General features: G+C 45.9%; 1 protein-coding gene across 1 annotated transcript in view; it reads right to left on the bottom strand.

The window, feature by feature from the left end:
- LOC119942102 (basic salivary proline-rich protein 3-like) overlaps positions 1-17,799 on the bottom strand; it is a 105,688-nt gene extending 87,889 nt beyond the window's left edge. The window contains exon 1 of the mRNA XM_038762756.1: positions 17,676-17,799. Coding sequence (XP_038618684.1) covers positions 17,676-17,799 — 124 coding nt within the window. The remainder of the gene's footprint in view (positions 1-17,675) is intronic.
- Positions 17,800-20,431: the final 2,632 nt, after the last annotated feature.

The raw sequence follows: 20,431 nt of genomic DNA, 5'->3' as shown, positions 1-20,431 counted from the left end.
AGAGGCACAGAAATGTCAGAGGACTTGTGGAAGGTCAGAAAAGAGCAGGGATTAGAACCTAGATTTTCTTGATTTTCGGCCCAGGCCCGCTGCTGACCCATTGAGGAGTTGAATTCGGTTTCCCCTTCTGCTTTCGGGGAGGGCTAACCTGAACCTGAAACATAAAAAGAAGAGCTTCCCCTGTGACCGCCTGGCTTCAATATTTGTTGAGTGCTTGCTGTGTGCAGAACACTGTACAAAGCGCTTGGGAGAGTATAATATAACAATATAACAGACACCTTCCCTGCCCACAGTGAGCTTACGGTCTAGAGGGTCTCTCATCAATCAGTCAATCCATCAACCAATCAATCCATCCATCAGTGGTAGGATGACATGCAAATTCGTGAAGCGTTCCATATTTTACTGAGAGCTCACCTCCTCCAGGAGGCCTTTCCACACTGAGCCCCTTCTTTCCTCTCCCCCTCGTCCCCCTCTCCATCCCCCCCATCTTACCTCCTTCCCTTCCCCACAGCACCTGTATATATGTATATATGTTTGTACATATTTATTACTCTATTTATTTATTTATTTTACTTGTACATATCTATTCTATTTATTTTATTTTGTTAGTATGTTTGGTTTTGTTCTCTGTCTCCCCCTTTTAGACTGTGAGCCCACTGTTGGGTAGGGACTGTCTCCATATGTTGCCAACTTGTACTTCCCAAGCGCTTAGTACAGTGCTCTGCACACAGTAAGCGCTCAATAAATACGATTGATGATGATGATGTTTTATTGAGTGCTTACTGTGCAAAGAGCTCTGAACTAAAAGCTTGGCAGAGTCATTCATTCATTTAATCGTATTTATTGAGTGCTTACTGGGTAAAGAGCACTGTACTAAGCACTTGGAAAGTACAATTCGGCAACAGAGACGGTCCCTACTCAACAATGGGCTCACAATACAACTGAGTTGGCAGACACATTCTCTGCCCAAGTGGAGCTTATTGAATCTTCATCATCAATCATATTTATTGAGTGCTTACTGTGTGCAGAGCACTGTACTAAGCGCTTGGGAAGTACAAATTGGCAACATATAGAGACGGTCCCTACCCAACAGTGGGCTCACAGTCTAAAAGGGGGAGACAAAAAACATACTAACAAAATAAAATAAAATAAATGGAATAGATATGTACAAGTAAAATAAATATAAATAGAGTAATAAATATGTACAAACATATATACATATATACAGGTGCTGTGGGGAAGCGAAGAAGGTAAGATGAGGGGGATGGAGAGGGGGACGAGGGGGAGAGGAAGGAAGGGGCTCAGTCTGGGAAGGCCTCCTGAATCTTCCCTTGCGACCTTGGGCTCAGCCACTTAGTTATGGCATTTATTAAAGTGCCAAGCACTGTGCTAAGCATACAGAATAACCAGATCAGAGCCGGTCACTATCCCTCACGGGGCTCCCTACCTAAGGGACTGTGCGAGCAGGCATTTCATTCCCTTTTTGCAGGTGAGGAAACAGGCCCGGAGAAGTGATGCTGGGACTTATCCAAGGTCCTACAGCATTAGTGACTGGGTTTCCTGACTCCCAGCCTCATGAGTCTGTCTCTATATGTTGCCAACTTGTACTTCCCAAGCGCTTAGTACAGTGCTCTGCACACAGTAAGCGCTCAATAAATACGATTGATGATGATGATGATGATGATGAGTCACTCCCCCCCTCCTCCATTCTCATGGGGGCTAGAAGAAGCGTGGCCTAATGGAAAGAGCATGGCTGGGAGTCAGAGGTTCATTCGCTCATTCAGTCGTATAAATTGAGCCCTTACTGTGTGCCGAGCACTGGACTAAACGCTTGGGAGAGTACAAGACAAGAATTAACAGACACATCCCCTGCCCACAACGAGCTTACAGTCTAGAAGGGGAGACGCACAGAAATAGGAATAAATAAATGACCGATACGGATGTTAAGTGGTGTGGGGCTGGGAGAGGGGATGAATAAAGGGAGTGAATCAGAGTGATGCAGAGGGGAATGGGAGAAGAGGAAAGGGGGGCTCAGTAAGGGAAGGCCTCTTGGAGGAGATGTGTCCTCAATCATTCAATCAATCAATCGTATTTATTGAGCGCTTACTGTGTGCAGAGCACTGTACTAAGCGCTTCGGAAGTACAAGTTGGCAACATATAGAGACAGTCCGAAGGGGTGGAGAGTCATTTTCTGTCGGATTTGAGGAGGGAGGTTCTCTCCCAGCTCTTCTAGTTGTGCCTCTTGGAGGAGATGTGTCCTCAATAAGGCTTTGAAGGGGTGGAGAGTCATTTTCTGTCGGATTTGAGGAGGGAGGTTCTCTCCCAGCTCTTCTAGTTGTCTGCTGGGTGACCTTGGGAAAGTCAAATTCCCCCCGCGTCTTCCCCTCTAACTCACTGTGGGCAGGGAATGTGCCTGCTCTGTTTTTCTCTCGTACTCTCCCAAGCACTTAGTTCAGAGCTCTGAAGAGGATTCATTCATTCATATTTATTGAGCACTTACTGTGTGCAGAGCACTGGGCAGAGAGGATCAAATAATGAACCACAGAGGTCTTGAGAAGTAGCATGGCTCAGTGGAAAGAGCCTGGGCTTTGGAGTCAGAGGTCATGGGCTCAAATCCCGGCTCCGCCAACTGTCAGCTGTGTGACTTTGAGCAAGTCACTTCACTTTTCTGGGCCTCAGTTCCCTCACCTGTAAAATGGGGATGGAGACTGTGAGCCCCCCGGGGGGCAACCTGATAACCTTGTAACCTCCCCAGTGCTTAGAGCAGTGCTTTGCACTAGTAAGCACTTAATAAATGCCATCATTATTATTATTATTATCCCAGCAGAAGATGAGTCACTCCCACGGTGCGGATCGCAGCATGAGCTGCGTCCTTTGTGCATTGGACAGACCGGTTGTGAGTGTGAGACTGAGGAATCTTGGGGTCCCTCGGTGCCCCCTTTCCCACTGCTGAACCCCTCCACCACCCCCAGCCAGGGATGAGTGGTGACTCCTGGCTTCATCACAGGTTTCCGGCCCAGCTGTTCTGTAAATGGGCAGCCTGGTCCCTGCTCCCCTGTCCCTGCTTTATCTGCGGGAAGACAAACCCCCGGCTAATAAGGTCAAGGAGGAAACAGACTTGGCTAATGGTGTTAGACAGAGGCTCTAGGGCCCGCTGGGAGAGCAGTGGGGGAATTATTTTGTGTGTGTATGTGTGTGTGAGGAAGGGATAGAGATGGAGAGGTGGGGTGAGGGAGAGAGACAGAGAGAGGCAGATGGGGAGAGAGAAAGAAAGAGACAGAGAGGGAAAGGCAGAGAGGGTGAGGCATGGGAAGAAAAGGAATGAGGAGGAGAGAGATGGGGGAGAGAAGGGGAAAGGGGGAGTGATGGGGGAGAGAGAAAGGAGATGGAGATAGAGGGTGTAAGGCAGAGAGGGTGAGAAATGGGAAGGGAGAGAATGAGGGTGAGAGATAGGAGAGAAGGGGAGAGAGGGAATGACGAGGAGAGATAAGGAAGGAGACAGAGTGAAAGGCAGAGAGTGTGAGAAGTGGGAAGGGAGAGAATGAGGGTGAGAGGTAGGAGAGAAGGGGAGAGGGAATGATGAGAGAGAAGGAAGGAGACAGAGTGTGAGAAATGGGAAGGGAGAGACTGAGGGTGAGAGATAGGAGAGGAGAGGGAATGATGAGGAGAGAGAAGGAAGGAGACAGAGAGTGTGAGAAATGGGAAGGGAAAGGATGAGGACGACATGAGAGAAGAGAGAGAGAGATAGAGGAGAGAAGGGGACAGAGGGAGAGAAGGGGGAGAGAGAAAGAAGGAAACAGATTGTAAGCCTGTTCTCTAGACTGTAAGCTTCTTGTGAGCAGGGAATGTGTCATGTCTGTTTATTGTTATATTGTACTCTCCCAAGCCCTTAGTAGAGTGCTCTGTACACAGTAAGTGCTCAATAAATAACGAGTGAGTGAATGAAATACGATCGAATAAAAGGACACAGAGATAGAGAGCGAAAGGCAGTGAGAAATGAGAAGGGAGAATGAAGGAGAGAGAGAGAGAGCTGGGAGGAGAGGAGGAGAGAGGGAGTGATGGGGAAGAGAGAAAGAAGGAGACAGAGATAGAGAGTGAAAGGCAGAGAGTGTGAGAAATGAGAAGAGACAGAGAATGAGGGAGAGAGGTAGGAGAGAGGGAGAGAGAGATTGGGGATAGAAAGGGAGAGAGGGAGCAATATCTACCTGGCTGCTTAATACATTGCCTGGCACATAGTAAGTGCTTAACCCATTCCGCAGAGAAGCAGCATGGTTCAGTGGAAAGAACCCGGGCTTTGGAGTCAGGGGTCAGGGGTTTGAATCCCGGCTCTGCTCATTGTTAGCTGTGTGACTTTGGGCAAATCACTTAACTTCTCTGTGCCTCAGTTCCCTCATCTGTAAAATGGGGATTAAGGCCGGGAACCCCCCGCGGGACAACCTGATCTCCTTGTAACCTCCCCAGCGCTTAGAACAGTGCTTTGCACATAGTAAGTGCTTAATAAATGCCATTATTATTATTATTATTTCATTTGAAAAATAAGGAGAGATTTCACCCAGTCCCTTTGTTCTTCGCTGGGAACTTTTAAAAATGGTATGTCCTTTGAGTTTACAAGCTGAACATCCTACCATTCAATTTACAATCTAAGCAGGGATTTCCCACAGGACTCCACCATAAACACTTCTCCCAAGTGCTTAGAACAGCACAATACACATCATAAACGTGCAACAAATGTACCATGGATTAATTGGTGGATTAATCGCCCTGTTGCTTTTAAATATGGCCCGGCCCTTAATACGACACTTGGCAATCATTCAGGAAGCAGTACAGTGTAATGGCTAGAGCACGGGTCCGTGAGTCAGGAGGTCATGGGTTCTAATCCTGCCTCCACCACTCATCTACTGTGCGGCCTTGAGACAGTCACTTTGATTTGCTGTGCCTCAGTTCCCTCATCTGTAAAATGGGAGTGAAGACTCTGAGCCCCATGGGGGACAGGGACTAGGTCCAATTATGTCCACATTCACCAAGCTAGCTCTCTTTCTCCCTTCAAAGCCCTACTGAGAGCTCACCTCCTCCAGGAGGCCTTCCCAGACTGAGCCCCCTTTTTCCTCTCCTCCTCCCCATCCCTTCCACCCTACCTCCCTCCCCTCCCCACAGCACCTGTATATATATATATATATATATATTTGTACTGATTTATTACTCTATTTATTTTACTTGTACATATTTACCATTTATTTTGTTAATGATGTGCACATAGCTTTAATTCTATTTGTTCTGACGATTTTGACACCTGTCTACATGCTTTGTTTTGTTGCCTGTCTCCCCCTTTTAGACTGTGAGCCCGTTGTTGGGTAGGGACCGTCTCTAGATGTTGCCGACGTGTACTTCCCAAGCGCTTAGTACACAGCGAGCGCTCAATAAAGACGATTGAATGAATGAATGATTGCCTTGTATCTACTCAGGTGCTTAGAACAGTGCTTGGCACATAGTAAGTGCTTAGCAAGTATCATAATTATTATAATTACTCTAGCATGATGTGTGTGCGGGAGCTTTGTTAGAAGCCCCGGCTGCCCCGGGGAGGATTCGCACCCACAACCCATTCGGCCGCCAGGGTACCCGACTAAAGACCTTTGACCTCCATAATAATAATAATGATAATAACACTAATAATAGTATTTGTTAAGCATTTACTAGGTGTCAAGCAGTGTTCTAAGTGCTGGGATGGATACAAGGTAATTGGGTTGTCCCTCGTGGGGTTCACAGTCTTAATCCCCATTTTACAGATGACAGAGAAGTTAAGTGACTCGCCCAAAGTCACACAGCTCACAAGAAGCGTCTGTCAGGGAACACATTCCTAGAGTGGGAATTAGAGCCAGAGATGGAGCTTTAGACCAGTTTGCTTCCTGCTTTTCATTCATTCATTCAATTGCATTTATTGAGCGCTCACTGTGTGCAGAGCACTGCACTAAGCGCTTGGGAAGTACAATTCGGCAACATATAGAGACGGTCCCTACCCAGCGCTTGGGAAGTACATATTGAGACGGTCCCTACCCAACAACGGGCTCACAGTCTAGAAGGGGGAGATAGATGACAAAACAAAACAAGTAGACAGGCATCAATATTATCAGAATAAATAGAATTATAGCTATATACTCATCATTAATAAAATAAATATAGTATGTACAAATCTTCCCTGAACGTCTGGAAAGCTGAAGTTATTAAGGATGGGAGTTGACAATAACAATAATAATACTAATAGGAGAAGCAGCATGGTGAAGAGGATAGGTATTGACACTTGTCTCCATGTTTTGTTTTGTTGTCTGTCTCCCCCTTCTAGACTGTGAGCCTGCTGTTGGGTAGGGACCGTATCTATATGTTGCCGACTTGTCCTTCCCAAGCGCTTAGTACAGTGCTCTGCGCACAGTAAGCGCTCAATAAATACGATTGAATGAATGAATGTTCTGTTTTGTTGTCTGTCTCCCCCTTCTAGACTGTGAGCCCGTTGTTGAGTAGGGACCATATCTATATGTTGCCGGCTTGTACTTCCCAAGCGCTTAGTGCAGTGCTCTGCACACAGTAAGTGCTCAATAAATATGATTGAATGAATGAATGAATAGTAAGTGCTCAGTAAATACGATTGAATGAATGAATGAATGAATGATTGGGCCTGGGAATCAGAAGATAATGGGTTCTAATCCCAGCTCTGCCACTTGTCTGCTGTGTGACCTTGGGCAAGTCACTTCACTTCTCTGTGTTTCAGTTACCTCATCTGTAAAATGGGGATGAAGACGGTGAGCCCCATTTGGGACAGGGACTGTGTCCAACCCAATGTGCTTGTATCTACCCCAGCACTTAATATGGTGCCTGGCACATAATAAACGCTTAACAAACACCATACTTTTAAAAATAATAATAATTGTGGTATTTATTAAACACTTATTATGTGCCAGGCACTGTTCTAAGCACTGGGGTAGCTAGAAGCACATGGAGTTGGATACAGTCTCCGTCCCACCTAGGGCTCACAGTTTTAATCCCTATTTTATAGATGTGGGAACTGAGGCCCAGATAAGTGAAGTGGACAGGGAATGTGTCTATTTGTTGTTATATTATACTCTCCCAAGAGTTTAGTACAGTCCTTTGCACACAGTAAGTGCCGAATAAATATAACTGAATGAATGAATGAAGATAAGAATCTTAGACTGTGAGCCCACTGTTGGGTAGGGACTGTCTTTATATGTTGCCAACTTGTACTTCCCAAGCGCTTAGTACAGTACTCTGCACACAGTAAGCGCTCAATAAATACGATTGATGATGGATAAGAATCAGGTAGGACCACAGTCTCTGTCTCCCATGAGGCTCGTAGTCTAGCTAGGAGGAATTAGGATTTAACCCCCACTTCACAAATCAGGAAATTAAGGCCTATAGAAGAGAAGTGACTTGCCCAAGGTCCCACAGCAGACAAGTGACAGAACTGGGATTAGAACCCAGGTCCTTCTGATTCCCAGGCTCTGTCCACTAGCCCGTGAGCCCGTTGTTGGGTAGGGATTGTCTCTATTTGTTGTCGAATTATACTTTCCAAGCGCTTAGTACAGTGCTCTGCACACAGTAAGCGCTCAATAAATACGATTGAATGAATGAGGAGGGCTGTGCCCATGTCCAGCAGTGTTGGAGGTTCTAATCCCAGCTCCGCCACTTTTCTGCTGAGTGACCTTGGGCAAGTCACCGCACTTCTCTGTGCCTCAGTTCCTTCATCCATAAGATGGGGATTGGGACTGTGAGCCCCACGTGGGACTCACGTGGGAATTTGCTTGTATCCATCCCAGCCCTTTGTACAGCGCCTGGCATGTATTAAGCGCTTAACAAATACCACAACTATTATTATTAAATAGCTGTCTATCCGTTCTTGAAACCATAGATGCAATCGAGGCTGAAAGAGCCTGCCGGACGGAGATTTTTATGCCCACTGGTCGGGAACACTCTCGTCCGACTGGGGAGAGGAAAATCACATTACCAAATTATGGCTTATTTACTGGTCCCCCTGGGAGAGGACCGGAATGGCCCTGGCTTCCTAACGCTGTTAGCCGGGGGCCTGACCTTTCTCTCTTGGGGTCACAAAACCCAGAGAGGTGTTTGTGTGTTTAGGGGATCTCAAAGCCTCAGCATTAGGATTTGTGAGTGGAGGGTTTGGGGGATATATAGAGTGAGAAGACACCCCACCTCTAAATTCCATCAGATTCCAGCATAGAGGAAATCCAGGGCTTTCCTCATTCCAGAACTCCCAGAAAACCAATTCAGGGAAAGAGACGGAAGCCGCGTGGCCTAGTGGAAAGATCCCGGTCGGAGGACTGGAGTTCTAATCCCGGTTCAGCCGCTTGCCTGCTGGGTGACCCCGGAGAAGTTACTTCACTTCCTTTTCCCTCCTTTCCCATCCCCTTCCTTTCCCTTTCTTTTCCCGCCGTTCCTTTTTTCTCCCTTCCTTTTCCTTCCCCGCTTTTCCTTTCCCTCCTCCTCCTTGCTTTTCCCTTTCCTCCCCTTCCTTCCTTTCCCTTTCTTTTCCCTTCTAGACTGTGAGCCCACTGTTGGGTGTGGACTGTCTCTATATGTTGCCAACTTGTACTTCCCAAGCGCTTAGTACAGTGCTCTGCACACAGTAAGCGCTCAATAAATACGATTGATTGATTGATTGATTCACTTCTCTGGGCCGCAGTTTCCTCAACTGAAAAATGGGGATTCAATACCTGGGCGCTCACCTACTTAAGACTGGGAGCCCATGGGGGACAGGGATTTTGTCCATCCTGATTAATTTGTATCTACCGTAGCGTTTAGAACAGTGTTTGACACATAGTAAGTGCTTGACAAGTACCATAAAAAATAAATTGGTTACCTTAGCCCCCACCACGTCAGAATGACCAACCCTTAGATCACACTGAGAAGCAGCGTAGCTTGGTAGAAAGAGCCCGAGTTTGGGAGTTAGAGGACATGGGTTCTAATCCCGGCTCTGCCACTTTTCATTCATTCATTCAGTCAGTCAGTCAGCCGTATTTATTGAGCGCTTACTGCGTGCAGAGCACTGTACAAAGCGCTTGGGAAGTACAATTCGGCAACGTATAGAGACGGCGCCTACCCAACAACGGGCTCACAGTCTAGAAGGGGGAGACAAGCCACTTCACTTCTCTGTGCCTCAGTTATTTCATCTGGAAAATTGGGATGAAGACTCTGAGCCCCACATGGGACAACCTGATGACCTTGTAATAATAATAATAATAATAATAATAATAATAATAATGGCATTTGTTAAGCGCTTACTATGTGCCAATCACTGTTCTAAGCGCTGGTACCTACCCCAGTGCATAGAAGGGTGCGTGGCACATAGTAAGCGCTTAACAAATGCCATTATTATTATTATTATTACTGAAGTCACCCCTTCCAGGAAGCCTTCCCGATTAACCTTGCTGTTCTATCCCATTAGCCACCCTGGGACTCGTGTTTGCTCGTGGCTGATTTATTTATTCACTTCGGTAGTAGAAGCAGCATGGCTCAATGGAAAGAGCCCGGGCTTGGGAGTCAGAGGTCTTGGGTTCTAATCCCGGCCCTGCCACTTCTCATCTGTGTGACTTTGGGCAAGTCACTTCACTTTTCTGGGCCTCAGTTACCTCATTTGGAAAATTAGGATTAAGGCTGTGAGCCCCACGTGGGACAACCTGATTACCTTGTATTTGCCCCAGTGCATAGAACAGTGCTTGGCACATAGTAAGTGCTTAACAAATAGCATCATTATTATTATTAGTAGTAGCAATAATGGTGTTTAATGAGCACATAGTGTGCATTATATGCTTGGGAAAGGACAGTGATCCTTGTCATAAAGGGGGCTTGGTGAAAGAGCGTGTATGATTCCTTGCAAACCAACACCCCTCTTGGGAAAAAAGAACAACCCAATTGCTTCCTCTCTTAATAATAATAATGGTATTTATTAAGCACTTACTATGTGCAAAGCACCGTTCTAAGCGCTGGGGAGGTACAAGGTGATCAGGTTGTCCCACGGGGGGCTCACAGTCTTAATCCCCATTTTACAGATGAGGTAACTGAGGCCCAGAGAAGCTAAGTTACTTGCCCAAAGTCACACAGCTGCCAATTGGCAGAGCCGGGATAATAATAATAATAATGATGGCATTTGTTAAGCGCTTACTATGTGCAAAGCACTATTCTAAGTGCTGGGGAGGTTACATAGTGATCAGGTTGTCCCACAGGGGGCTCACAGTTTTAATCCCCATTTTACAGATGAGGTAACTGAGGCCCAGAGAAGCTAAGTGACCTGCCCGAAGTCACACAGCTACCAAATGTCTTCTACACTGTGAGCCCACTGTTGGGTAGGGACCATCTCTTTATGTTGCCAACTTGTACTTCAAAAGTGCTTAGTACAGTGCTCTGCACACAGTAAGCGCTCAATAAATACGATTGATTGATTCCTCTCTTCATAATAATAATGGCACTTATTAAGCACTTACTATGTGCAAAGCACCCTTCTAAGCGCTGGGGAGGTACAAGGTGATCAGATTGTCCCATGGGGGGCTCACAGTCTTAATCCCCATTTTACAGATGAGGTAACTGAGGCACAGAGAAGCTAAGTGACTTGCCCAAAGCCACACAGCTGCCAAATGGCAGAGCTGGGATAATAATAGTAATAATGATGGCATTTGTTAAGAGCTTACTATGTGCAAAGCACTGTTCTAAGCGCTGGGGAGGTTACAAGGTGATCAGGTTGTCCCACAGGGGGCTCACAGTTTTAATCCCCATTTTACAGATGAGGTAACTGAGGCCCAGAGAAGCTAAGTGACCTGCCGAAAGTAACACAGCTACCAAATGTCTTCTAGACTGTGAGTTGGGAAGGGACCATCTCTACATGTTGCCAACTTGTACTTCCCAAGCGCTTAGTACAGTGCTCTGCACACAGTGTGTGCTCAATAAATACGATCGAATGAATGACTGAATGAAATGTCGGAGCCGGGATTTGAACCCATGACCTCCGACTCCAAAGCCCGGGCTCTTTCCACCGAGCCACACTGCTTCTCTTCATCTTCATCTTCATCTCCACACCTCAAGTGCTTTGATATTCACCCCACCCCCTGCACATAGTAAGCGCTCAGGAAATACCACTGATGGATTGATTGATTGTACTTGATATTGATGCCCACCTCCCCAGCTAGATTGTAAGATCCTCATTCATTCATTCATTCAATCGCATTTATTGAGCGCTTACTGTGTGCAGAGCACCATACTAAGCGCTTGGGAAGTACAAATTGGCAACATAGAGAGACGGCCCCTACCCAACAGCGGGCTCAAAGGCAGGGGTTTTGTCTACTGACCCTATTGTTTTCCGGCAGGTTGTTTAAACTGACACTCATTCTTGTTACCGACTTCTCCAAATGGAAAAGTTCACTTCCTTTCTCAGCTTTTTCCCCCGGAATCAGGGAGAATGCTCTATAGAAGTAGAGGCCTGCAGCAAGACGCTGTGTGAAAAACAATGAAGAAGCAGCCTGGCCTTGCGGAAAGAGCCTGGGCCTGGGTTCTAATCCCCGCTCTGCCGCTTGCCTGCTGTGTGACCCTGGGGAAATCACTTCCCTTCTCTGTGCCTCAGTTTCCTCAACTGTAAACTGGGGATTCAATCCCTGTTCTCCCACTTACTTCGAGTGAGCCCCACTGTAAGCTCGCTGAGGGCAGGGAATGTGTCTGTTTATTGTTCTAATGTACTCCCGTGGGCTTGGTATAGTGCTTTGCAAATGGTACACGCTCAATGACTACGATTGAATGAGTGAATGAATGAATGTGGGACAGGGTCTGTGTCCAAACTTTTCGACTTGTACCGATCCCAGCGTTGGATACATAGTAAGCACTTAACAAATACCATAAAAAAATACAAAATAAATCAAACAAAATGACAGTTCTGCCCCGCCAGCCCTACCTCTTGGCTCAGATAGACCGGGAGAGTGACCAGATTCAGAGAAGCAGCGTGGCTCAGTGGAAAGAGCACAGGCTTTGGAGTCAGAGGTCATAGGTTCAAATCCTGGCTCTGCCAACTTTCAGCTGTGTGACTTTGGGCAAGTCACTTCACTTCTCTGGGCCTCAGTTACCTTAGCTGTGAAATGGGGATGAAGACTGGGAGCCCCCCCGTGGGACAACCTGATCGCATTGTAACCTCCCCAGCTCTTAGAACAGTGCTTTGCACATAGTAAGCACTTAATAAATGCCATTATTATTATTATTATTATTATTATCCAAGATCCCCAGATTGTCCATCCATTCCCCTCACCCTCTCAGATTCCATGGGGTTACCCAAAACTTTCTCCAAAACTCCTATGGCTGGGCTGGGAGAGATAGGGGAACCAGGGAGAACAAAGCTGGGAATCACGGTTGCATGTACTCTGCATTTGGAGCAGGGCGAAGAAAATGAGAGAGGTCCCTGATGGGGTCCATATCTGTCATTTATTTATTTCTATTAACATAATAATAATAATAATAATGGCATTTATTAAGTACTTACTATGTGTAAAGCACTGTTCTAATATCTGTCTCCCCCTCTGGACAGTAAGCTCACTGGGGCCAGGGAATGTGTCTGTTTATAGCTCTATTGTACTCTCCCAAATGCTTAGTAATAATAATAATAATGGCATTTATTAAGTGCTTACTATGTGCAAAGAGCTGTTCTAAGCACTGAGGAGGTTACAAGGTGATCAGGTTGTCCCACGGGGGGCTCACAGTCTTCATCCTCATTTTACAGATGAGGGAACTGAGGCCCAGAGAAGTGAAGTGACTTGCCCGAAGTCACACAGCTGGCAATTGGCAGAGTCGGGATATGAACCCATGACCTCTGACTCCAAAGCCCGGGCTCTTTCCACTGAGCCACGCTGCTTCTCACTTGTCTGCTACCTTGGACAAGTCACTTCACTTCTCTGTGCCTCAGTTACGTCATCTGGAAAATGGGGATCGGGACTGTGTCCAACCTGATTTGCTCGTATCTATCCCAGCTCTTAGTGCAGTGCCTGGCACATAGTAAGCGCTTGACAAATACTATTATTATTATTATTATTATTATTATTATTATTATTATTATTATTATTATTCTCTGGGCTCCAGTTACCTCATCTGTAAAATGGGGATTAAACTCCCATCCTCTCTTCTGCCACCTCAGCTGGACTTGGGAAGGGAAGTCGACTCCCTCGCCAGACCCTTCCCCCGATTCCCACATCCTGCTTTTCCCTGCAGACCCCTGCTCTGCCGAATGTGCTGTGGGGAAAACGGTTAGAAAATAGGTGCGGTTGAAAAATTGAAACACAGATAAGGAGCACTGAGGCATAGTGGAAAGAACATAGGCCTGGGATTCAATCAATCAATCATTCAATCATATTTATTGAGCGCTTACTGTGTGCAGAGCACTGGACTAAGCACTTGGGAAGTACAAGTTGGCAACATATAGGGACGGTCCCTACCCAACAGTGGGCTCACAGTCTAAAAGGGGGAGACAGAGAACAAAACCAAACATACTAACAAAATAAAATAAATAGAATAGATATGTACAAGTAAAATAAATAAATAAATAAATAGAGTAATAATAAATAAATAGAGTAATAATAAATAGAGTAATAGAGTAATAGAGTAGAGTATAGAATAGAGTAATAGAGATTCAGAGGACCTGATAAAAATAATTGTAGCATTTGTTAAGCGCTTACTCGAAGTCAGGCACCGTTCTAAGCACTGGGGTAGATACAAGGTGATTGGGTAGGACACAGTCCCTGTCCCACGTAATAATAATAATAATGGCATTTATTAAGCGCTTACTATGTGCAAAGCACTGTTCCAAGCGCTGGGGAGGTTACAATGTGATCAGGTTGTCCCACGGGGGCCTCACAGTCTTAATCCCCATTTTACAGATGAGGTAACTGAGGCACAGAGAAGTCAAGCGACTTGCCCAACGTCACACAGCCGGCAATTGGCGGAGCCGGGATTTGAACCCATGACCTCAGACTCCAAAGCCCGGGCTCTTTTTCACTGATCCACGCTGCTTTTATGTGGTCTTAATACCCATTCTACTTAATAATAATAATAATAATAATAATAATGATGGCATTTATTAACCGCTTACTATGTGCAAAGGACTCTTCTAAGCGCTGGGGAGGTTACAAGGAGATCTGGTTGTCCCACGGGGGGCTCACAGTCTTAATCCCCATTCTACAGATGAGGTAACTGAGTCCCAGAGAAGTGAAGTGACTTGCCCAAAGTCACACAGCTGACAAGTGGCAGAGCTGGGATTAGAACCCAGGTCCTTCTGATTCCCAGGCCTGGGCTCTAGCCACTAAGCAAATCTATCCATTAGGCCACGCTACAGCTCCGCCACTCGTCTTCTGTGTGACTTTGGACAAGTCACTTAGTTTCTCTGTGCCTCAGTTTCCTCACCTGTAAAATGGGGATTCAATACCTGTTCTCCCTCTTAGTTAAGCGAGGAATGTGTCTCAGCATAGAGCCTGAGTCCGGCAATCAGAAAAACTTGGGTTCATTCATCCATTCATTCATTCAATCGTATTTATTGAGCTCTTACCGTGTGCAGAGCACTGTACTAAGCGCTTGGGAAGTACAAGTTGGCAACATATGCTTCCCCAACATGTCTGCTGTGTGACCTTGGGCAAATCCCTTCACTTTCACTCATTCATTCAATCATATTTATTGAGCACTTACAGAGTGCAGAGCACTGTACTAAGCACTTGGGAAGTACAGGTCAGCATTGCTCAGTGGAAAGAGCCCGGGCTTGGGAGTCAGAGGTCATGTGTTCTAATCCTGCCTCCACCACTTGTCAGCTGTGTGACTTGGGGCAAGGCATTTCACTTCTTTGAGCCTCAGTTACCTCATCTGTAAAATGGGGATTAAGACTGTGAGCCCCACGTGGGACAACCTGATAACCTTGTATCCCCCGCAAGCGCTTAGAACAGTGCTTACACATAGTAAGCGCATAAGAAATGCCATCATTATTATTTCCAGCGCTTAGAACAGTGCTTTGCACATAGCAAGTGCTTAACAAATGCCATCAATTATTACTATTATTATTACTATTATTACAGGTCGGTAACATATAGAGACAGTTCCTACCCAACAACGGGCTCGCAGTCTAGAAGGGGGAGACAGACAACAAAACAAAACATGTAGTCGGGTGCCAAAACCGTCAGAATAAACAGAATTATAGCTATATGCACATCAGTAATAAAATAATTAGAGTAGTAAATACGTCTCCATGCCTCGGTTACCTCATCTTGAAAATAGGGATTAAGAATCTGAGCCCCATGTGGGGCAGCAGCCTGAACAGAACAGCCTGCTCAAAGCAGTGCTTGGCACATAGTCAGTGCTTAAAGAATACCATAAAGAATATGAGGGAGAACGGGTATTTTCTCCCCTCTCTACTGATGAGGAATCTGCGGGAGGCCCAGGGAAGTCGACTGACTTGCCCAGGGTCACACAACCGGCAAGTGGCAGATTCGGGATGAGAACCCAGGTTCCTCGCACCCAGGGCTGGGTTCCTTTCCCCAGGACAATCTGTCTGAGGCGTTGCTATGGCCACCGGGATGGGGTTGTATTGAGCTCCTTTTCGGTTTGCTGCTCTCTCTCTCTCCCTCTCTGATAATGCCCTGGGCCTTGGCCTCCTCAATCAGGGATTTGGAGTCAATCAATCAATCAATCAATCGTATTTATTGAGCGCTTACTGTGTGCAGTGCACTTTCCAGGCCTTGACTCGATTGGTGAGTGGGGCCTCCTCCTCGGAGCCCAGGAAACACCGTGGCCCCTGTCTGGTCTGCGTCCACCCTGATTAACTTGTATTCATTCATTCATTCAATCGAATTTATTGAGCGCTTACTGTGTGCAGAGCATTCATTCATTCATTCAATCACATTTATTGAGTGCTTACTGGGTGCAGAGCACTGTACTAAGCGCTTGGGAAGTACAAGTTGGCAACATATAGAGATGGTCCCTACCCAACAGTGGGCTCACAGTCTAGAAGGGGGAGACAGAGAACAAAACAAAACATATTAACAAAATAAAATAAATAGAATAAACGTGTACAAATAAAATAAATAAATAAATAGAGTAATAAATCCGTACAAACATATATACATATATACAGGTGCTGTGGGGAGGGGAAGGAGATAAGGCGGAGAGGGGGAGAGGAAAGAGGGGCTCAGTCTGGGCTGGACTATCTTACCTCCTTCCCTTCCCCACAACACCTGTATATATGTATATATGTTTGTACATATTCTTTATTTATTTATTTAATTTGTACATATCTATTCTATTTATTTTATTTTGTTAGTATGTTTGGTTTTGTTCTCTGTCTCCCCCTTTTAGACTGTGAGCCCACTGTTGGGTAGGGACTGTCTCTATATGTTGCCAATTTGTACTTCCCAAGCACTTAGTACAGTGCTCTGCACATAGTAAGCGCTCAATAAATACGATTGATGATGATGATGATGATGACAAGCTGACAACATATAGCGACGGTCCCTACCCGACAACGGGCTCAGTCTGGAAGGGGGAGACAGATGACAAAACAAAACATGAAGACAGGTGTCAAAATCGTCAGAACAAATAGAATTAAAGTTATATGCACATCATTAACAAAATAAATAGAACAGTAAATATGTATCTACCCCAGCGCTTAGAACAGTGCTTAGCATGTAACAATAATAATAATAATAATGGCATTTTTAAGTGCTTACAGTGTGCAAAGCACTGTTCTAAGTGCCGGGGAGGTAACAAGGTAATCAGGTGTCCCACAGCGGGCTCACAGTCTTAATCCCCATTTTCCAGATGAGGTAACTGAGGCCCAGAGAAGTTGAGTGACTTGCCCAAAGTCACACAGCTGACAATTGGCAGAGCCGGGATTCGAACCCATGACCTCTGACTCCAAAGCCCGGGCTCTTTCCTCTGAGCCACGCTACTTAGTAATAATGGTAATTATGGTATTTGTTAAGCACTTACGATGTGCCAACCACTGTTCTAAGCGCTGGGGTAGTACAAAGTGATCAGGTTGTCCCACGGGGGGCTCACAGTCGTCATTCCCATTTTACAGATGAGGTAGCTGAGGGACAGAAAAGTGAAGCAACTTGACCAAGGTCACAACATCATCATCATCAATCGTATTTATTGAGCGCTTACTATGTGCAGAGCACTGTACTAAGCGCTTGGGAAGTACAAATTGACAACATATAGAGACAGTCCCTACCCAACAGTGGGCTCACAGTCTAAAAGGGGGAGACAGAGAACAAAACCAAACATACTAACAAAATAAAATAAATAGAATAGATATGTACAAATGAATTAAATAAATAAATAAATAGAGTAAAAAAATATACACAAACATATATACATATATACAGGAAGACAAGCAGCAGAGCTGGGATTAGAACCCACGTCCTCTGACTCCCAAGCTCACACTCTTGTCCCTAGGCCAGGCTGCTTTTCTGCACATAGTAAGCACTTACAAATGCCACAATTATTATTATTATTATTATTATTATTATTATTATTATTATTATCATTGGTCTCCCCATAAACTCCATAAAAACGAAGACCACACACCACCCCTCGCTCAGCCCGCCGCTCCTCAAGCATCCTTTGGACTTCCAGGCTGCCCTGACCTCTGACCCCCATTCCCAGACACCCGTCCACCCCCGACCCCGGGAAGCGTCCGACCAGAGACCTGCTCTCATTTTGGCCCTGAAATATCTCCGCTGTCAGTTTCGCTTTGCTGGGAAATCTCATTTGTTCTGAAGGTTTATGGTCTCTCTGACCTAATCCCATTGTCCCCATTTCTGTTTCCCTGTAATTTACCCCCGCGGCCTGCGATAATTGATGGACTGCAGAGGCCATGAACCGGGCTAATTGTTTAAAAAATAGTGAAATGCAGTGTTTCTTAGTAGATTACGGGGTCATTAGGATGGGAAGCGGGGAATGAAGCTCGCCCGCTGCCCCCAGTTGCCGCCGCAATAAAAGATCTCGGGAAAATTCTCTTCCCGGATGGGGATGAGATTTCCAGAGGGCGGTGAGACCCTTTGGGGGTCCTCAGATCTTCTGGAGTTGACGACCTCCCAGCAATGATAATAATAGTGGTTAAGCGCTTACTATGTGCCAAGCACTGTTCTAAGCGCCGGGGAGGTTACAAGGTGATCAGGTTGTCCCACAGGGGGCTCACAGTCTTCATCCCCAGTTTACAGATGAGGGAACTGAGGCCCAGAGATGTTAAGTGACTTGTCCAAAGTCACACAGACAAGTGGCGGAGCTGGGATTTGAACCAGTGACTCCAAAGCCCGTGTTCTTTCCACTGAGCCACGCTGCTTCTCAGAGGGAGGGACGGGAGAGAGATGAAGAGAGTCGGAGAATCCTCGGGAAACCACGGGCTCTCCTTGGCGGCTGAACAGAGACCTTGGCGAAACACGATTAACCCCGGTAGAACAAAAATGTTGCCTCGAAACTCATCTTGCCTTTTCTTCTGTTACCAGAAATGCTGTGACATCAACCAGCTTGGCCCTCTCCTCCTCCCTGGGAAGTAGGTAGAGCTAGACTGAAAACTCCCTATGAGTAGGGAACACGTCCAATCAATAATAATAATAATTAACAATAATGAGGGTACTTGTTGAGCGCTTATTACATGCCAACCACTCTTCTAAGGGTGGGAGGTTAAATGACTTAATAATAACGATGGTATTTGTTAAGCGCTATTTGTCAAGCACTGTTCTAAGCACTGGGAAAAATGCAAGTTAATCCGGTTGGGCACAGGCCCTGTCCCACATGGGGCTCACACTCTTATCCCCATTCGACAGACGAGGTAAATGAGACACAGAGAAGCGAAGCGACTTGCCCAAGGTCACCCAACAGACACGTGGTGGAGCCGGGATTAGAACCCAAGTCCTTCCAACTCCCGGGCCCTGGCTCTATCCACTAAGCTACGCTTTTTCTCTTGGGACTGCTTAGGAGAGTATAATAAACAGAATTCACAGAGTTATTCCCTCCCCTTAATGAGCTTGCAGTCCACTAATTCTGTTGTATCTCCCAAGTGCTTAGTACAGTGCTCTGCACGTACTAGGCACTCAATGAATATCACTGACTGATTGATTGATTGATTGATGATGCAGGTATAATCATCCCCATTTTACAGATGAGGAAACTGAGGCCCAGAGAGGTTACATGACAATAAAAATGTTGGTATTTGTTAAGCGCTTACTACGTGTCAAGCACTGTTCTAAGCACTGGGGTACGTACAATAATAATAATAATGGCATGTATTAAGCACTTACTACGTGTCAAGCACTGTTCTAAGCACTGGGGTATGTACAATAATAATAATGATGGCACTTATTAAGCGCTTACTACATGTCAAGCACTGTTCTAAGCACTGGGGTGCGTACAATAATAATAATGATGGCATTTATTAAGCGCTTACTACGTGTCAAGCACTGTTCTAAGCACTGGGGTACGTACAATAATAATAATGATGGCATTTATTAAGCACTTACTACATGTTAAGCACTGTTCTAAGCCCTGGGGTACGTACAAGCTGATAAGCTCGTTGTGGGGAGGGAATGTGTCTGTTTACTGTTACATTGTCCTCTCCCAAGCGCTTTGTACAGTGCTCTGCACACAGTAAACCCCCAATAAATACGATTGAATATAATAATAATAATGATGGTATTTGTTAAGCGCTTACTACGTGCAAAGCACTGTTCTAAGAGCTGGGGGGATACACGGCGATCAAGTTGTACAACGTGAGGCTCACAGTCTTCATCCCCATTTTACAGATGAGGGAACTGAGGCCCAGAGAAGTGAAGTGACTTGCCCAAAGTCACACAGGTGGAGCCGGGATTTGAACCCCTGACCTCTGACTCCAAAGCTTGGGCTCTTTTCACTGAGCCACGCTGCTTCTCTCTGTGTCCAAGGTCACATAACAAGCCGGGGACAGAAAAGTCTAATTATCGCTCGCTAAGACGCACTCTCTCAATCAATCAATTGTATTTATTGAGCGCTTACTGTGTGCAGAGCACTGTACTAAGCGCTTGGGAAGTACAAGTTGGCAACATATAGAGACAGTCCCTACCCAACAGTGGGTTCACAGTCTCATCTAGCTCTGGGTACGTCTTGGGGACAAGAGTGTGAAGCGCGTTAGCGAGATCATGGTTTCGGGATGGAGTTTTAGACTAATAAGACTATCGAGAGGGAGCTAGGGGAATTAAAGAAGCAGCGTGGCTCAGTGGAAAGAGCCCAGGCTTTGGAGTCAGAGGTCATGGGTTCAAATCCCGGTTCCTCCAACTGTCAGCTGGGTGACTTTGGGCAGTCACTTCACTTCTCTGGGCCTCAGTGACCTCATCTGTAAAATGGGGATGAAGACTGTGAGCCCCCA

The sequence above is a fragment of the Tachyglossus aculeatus genome, chromosome 21, assembly GCF_015852505.1.
Source record: "Tachyglossus aculeatus isolate mTacAcu1 chromosome 21, mTacAcu1.pri, whole genome shotgun sequence".
Taxonomy (NCBI): Eukaryota; Metazoa; Chordata; class Mammalia; order Monotremata; family Tachyglossidae; genus Tachyglossus; species Tachyglossus aculeatus.
This window is presented reverse-complemented; position numbering and strand designations above follow the sequence as displayed.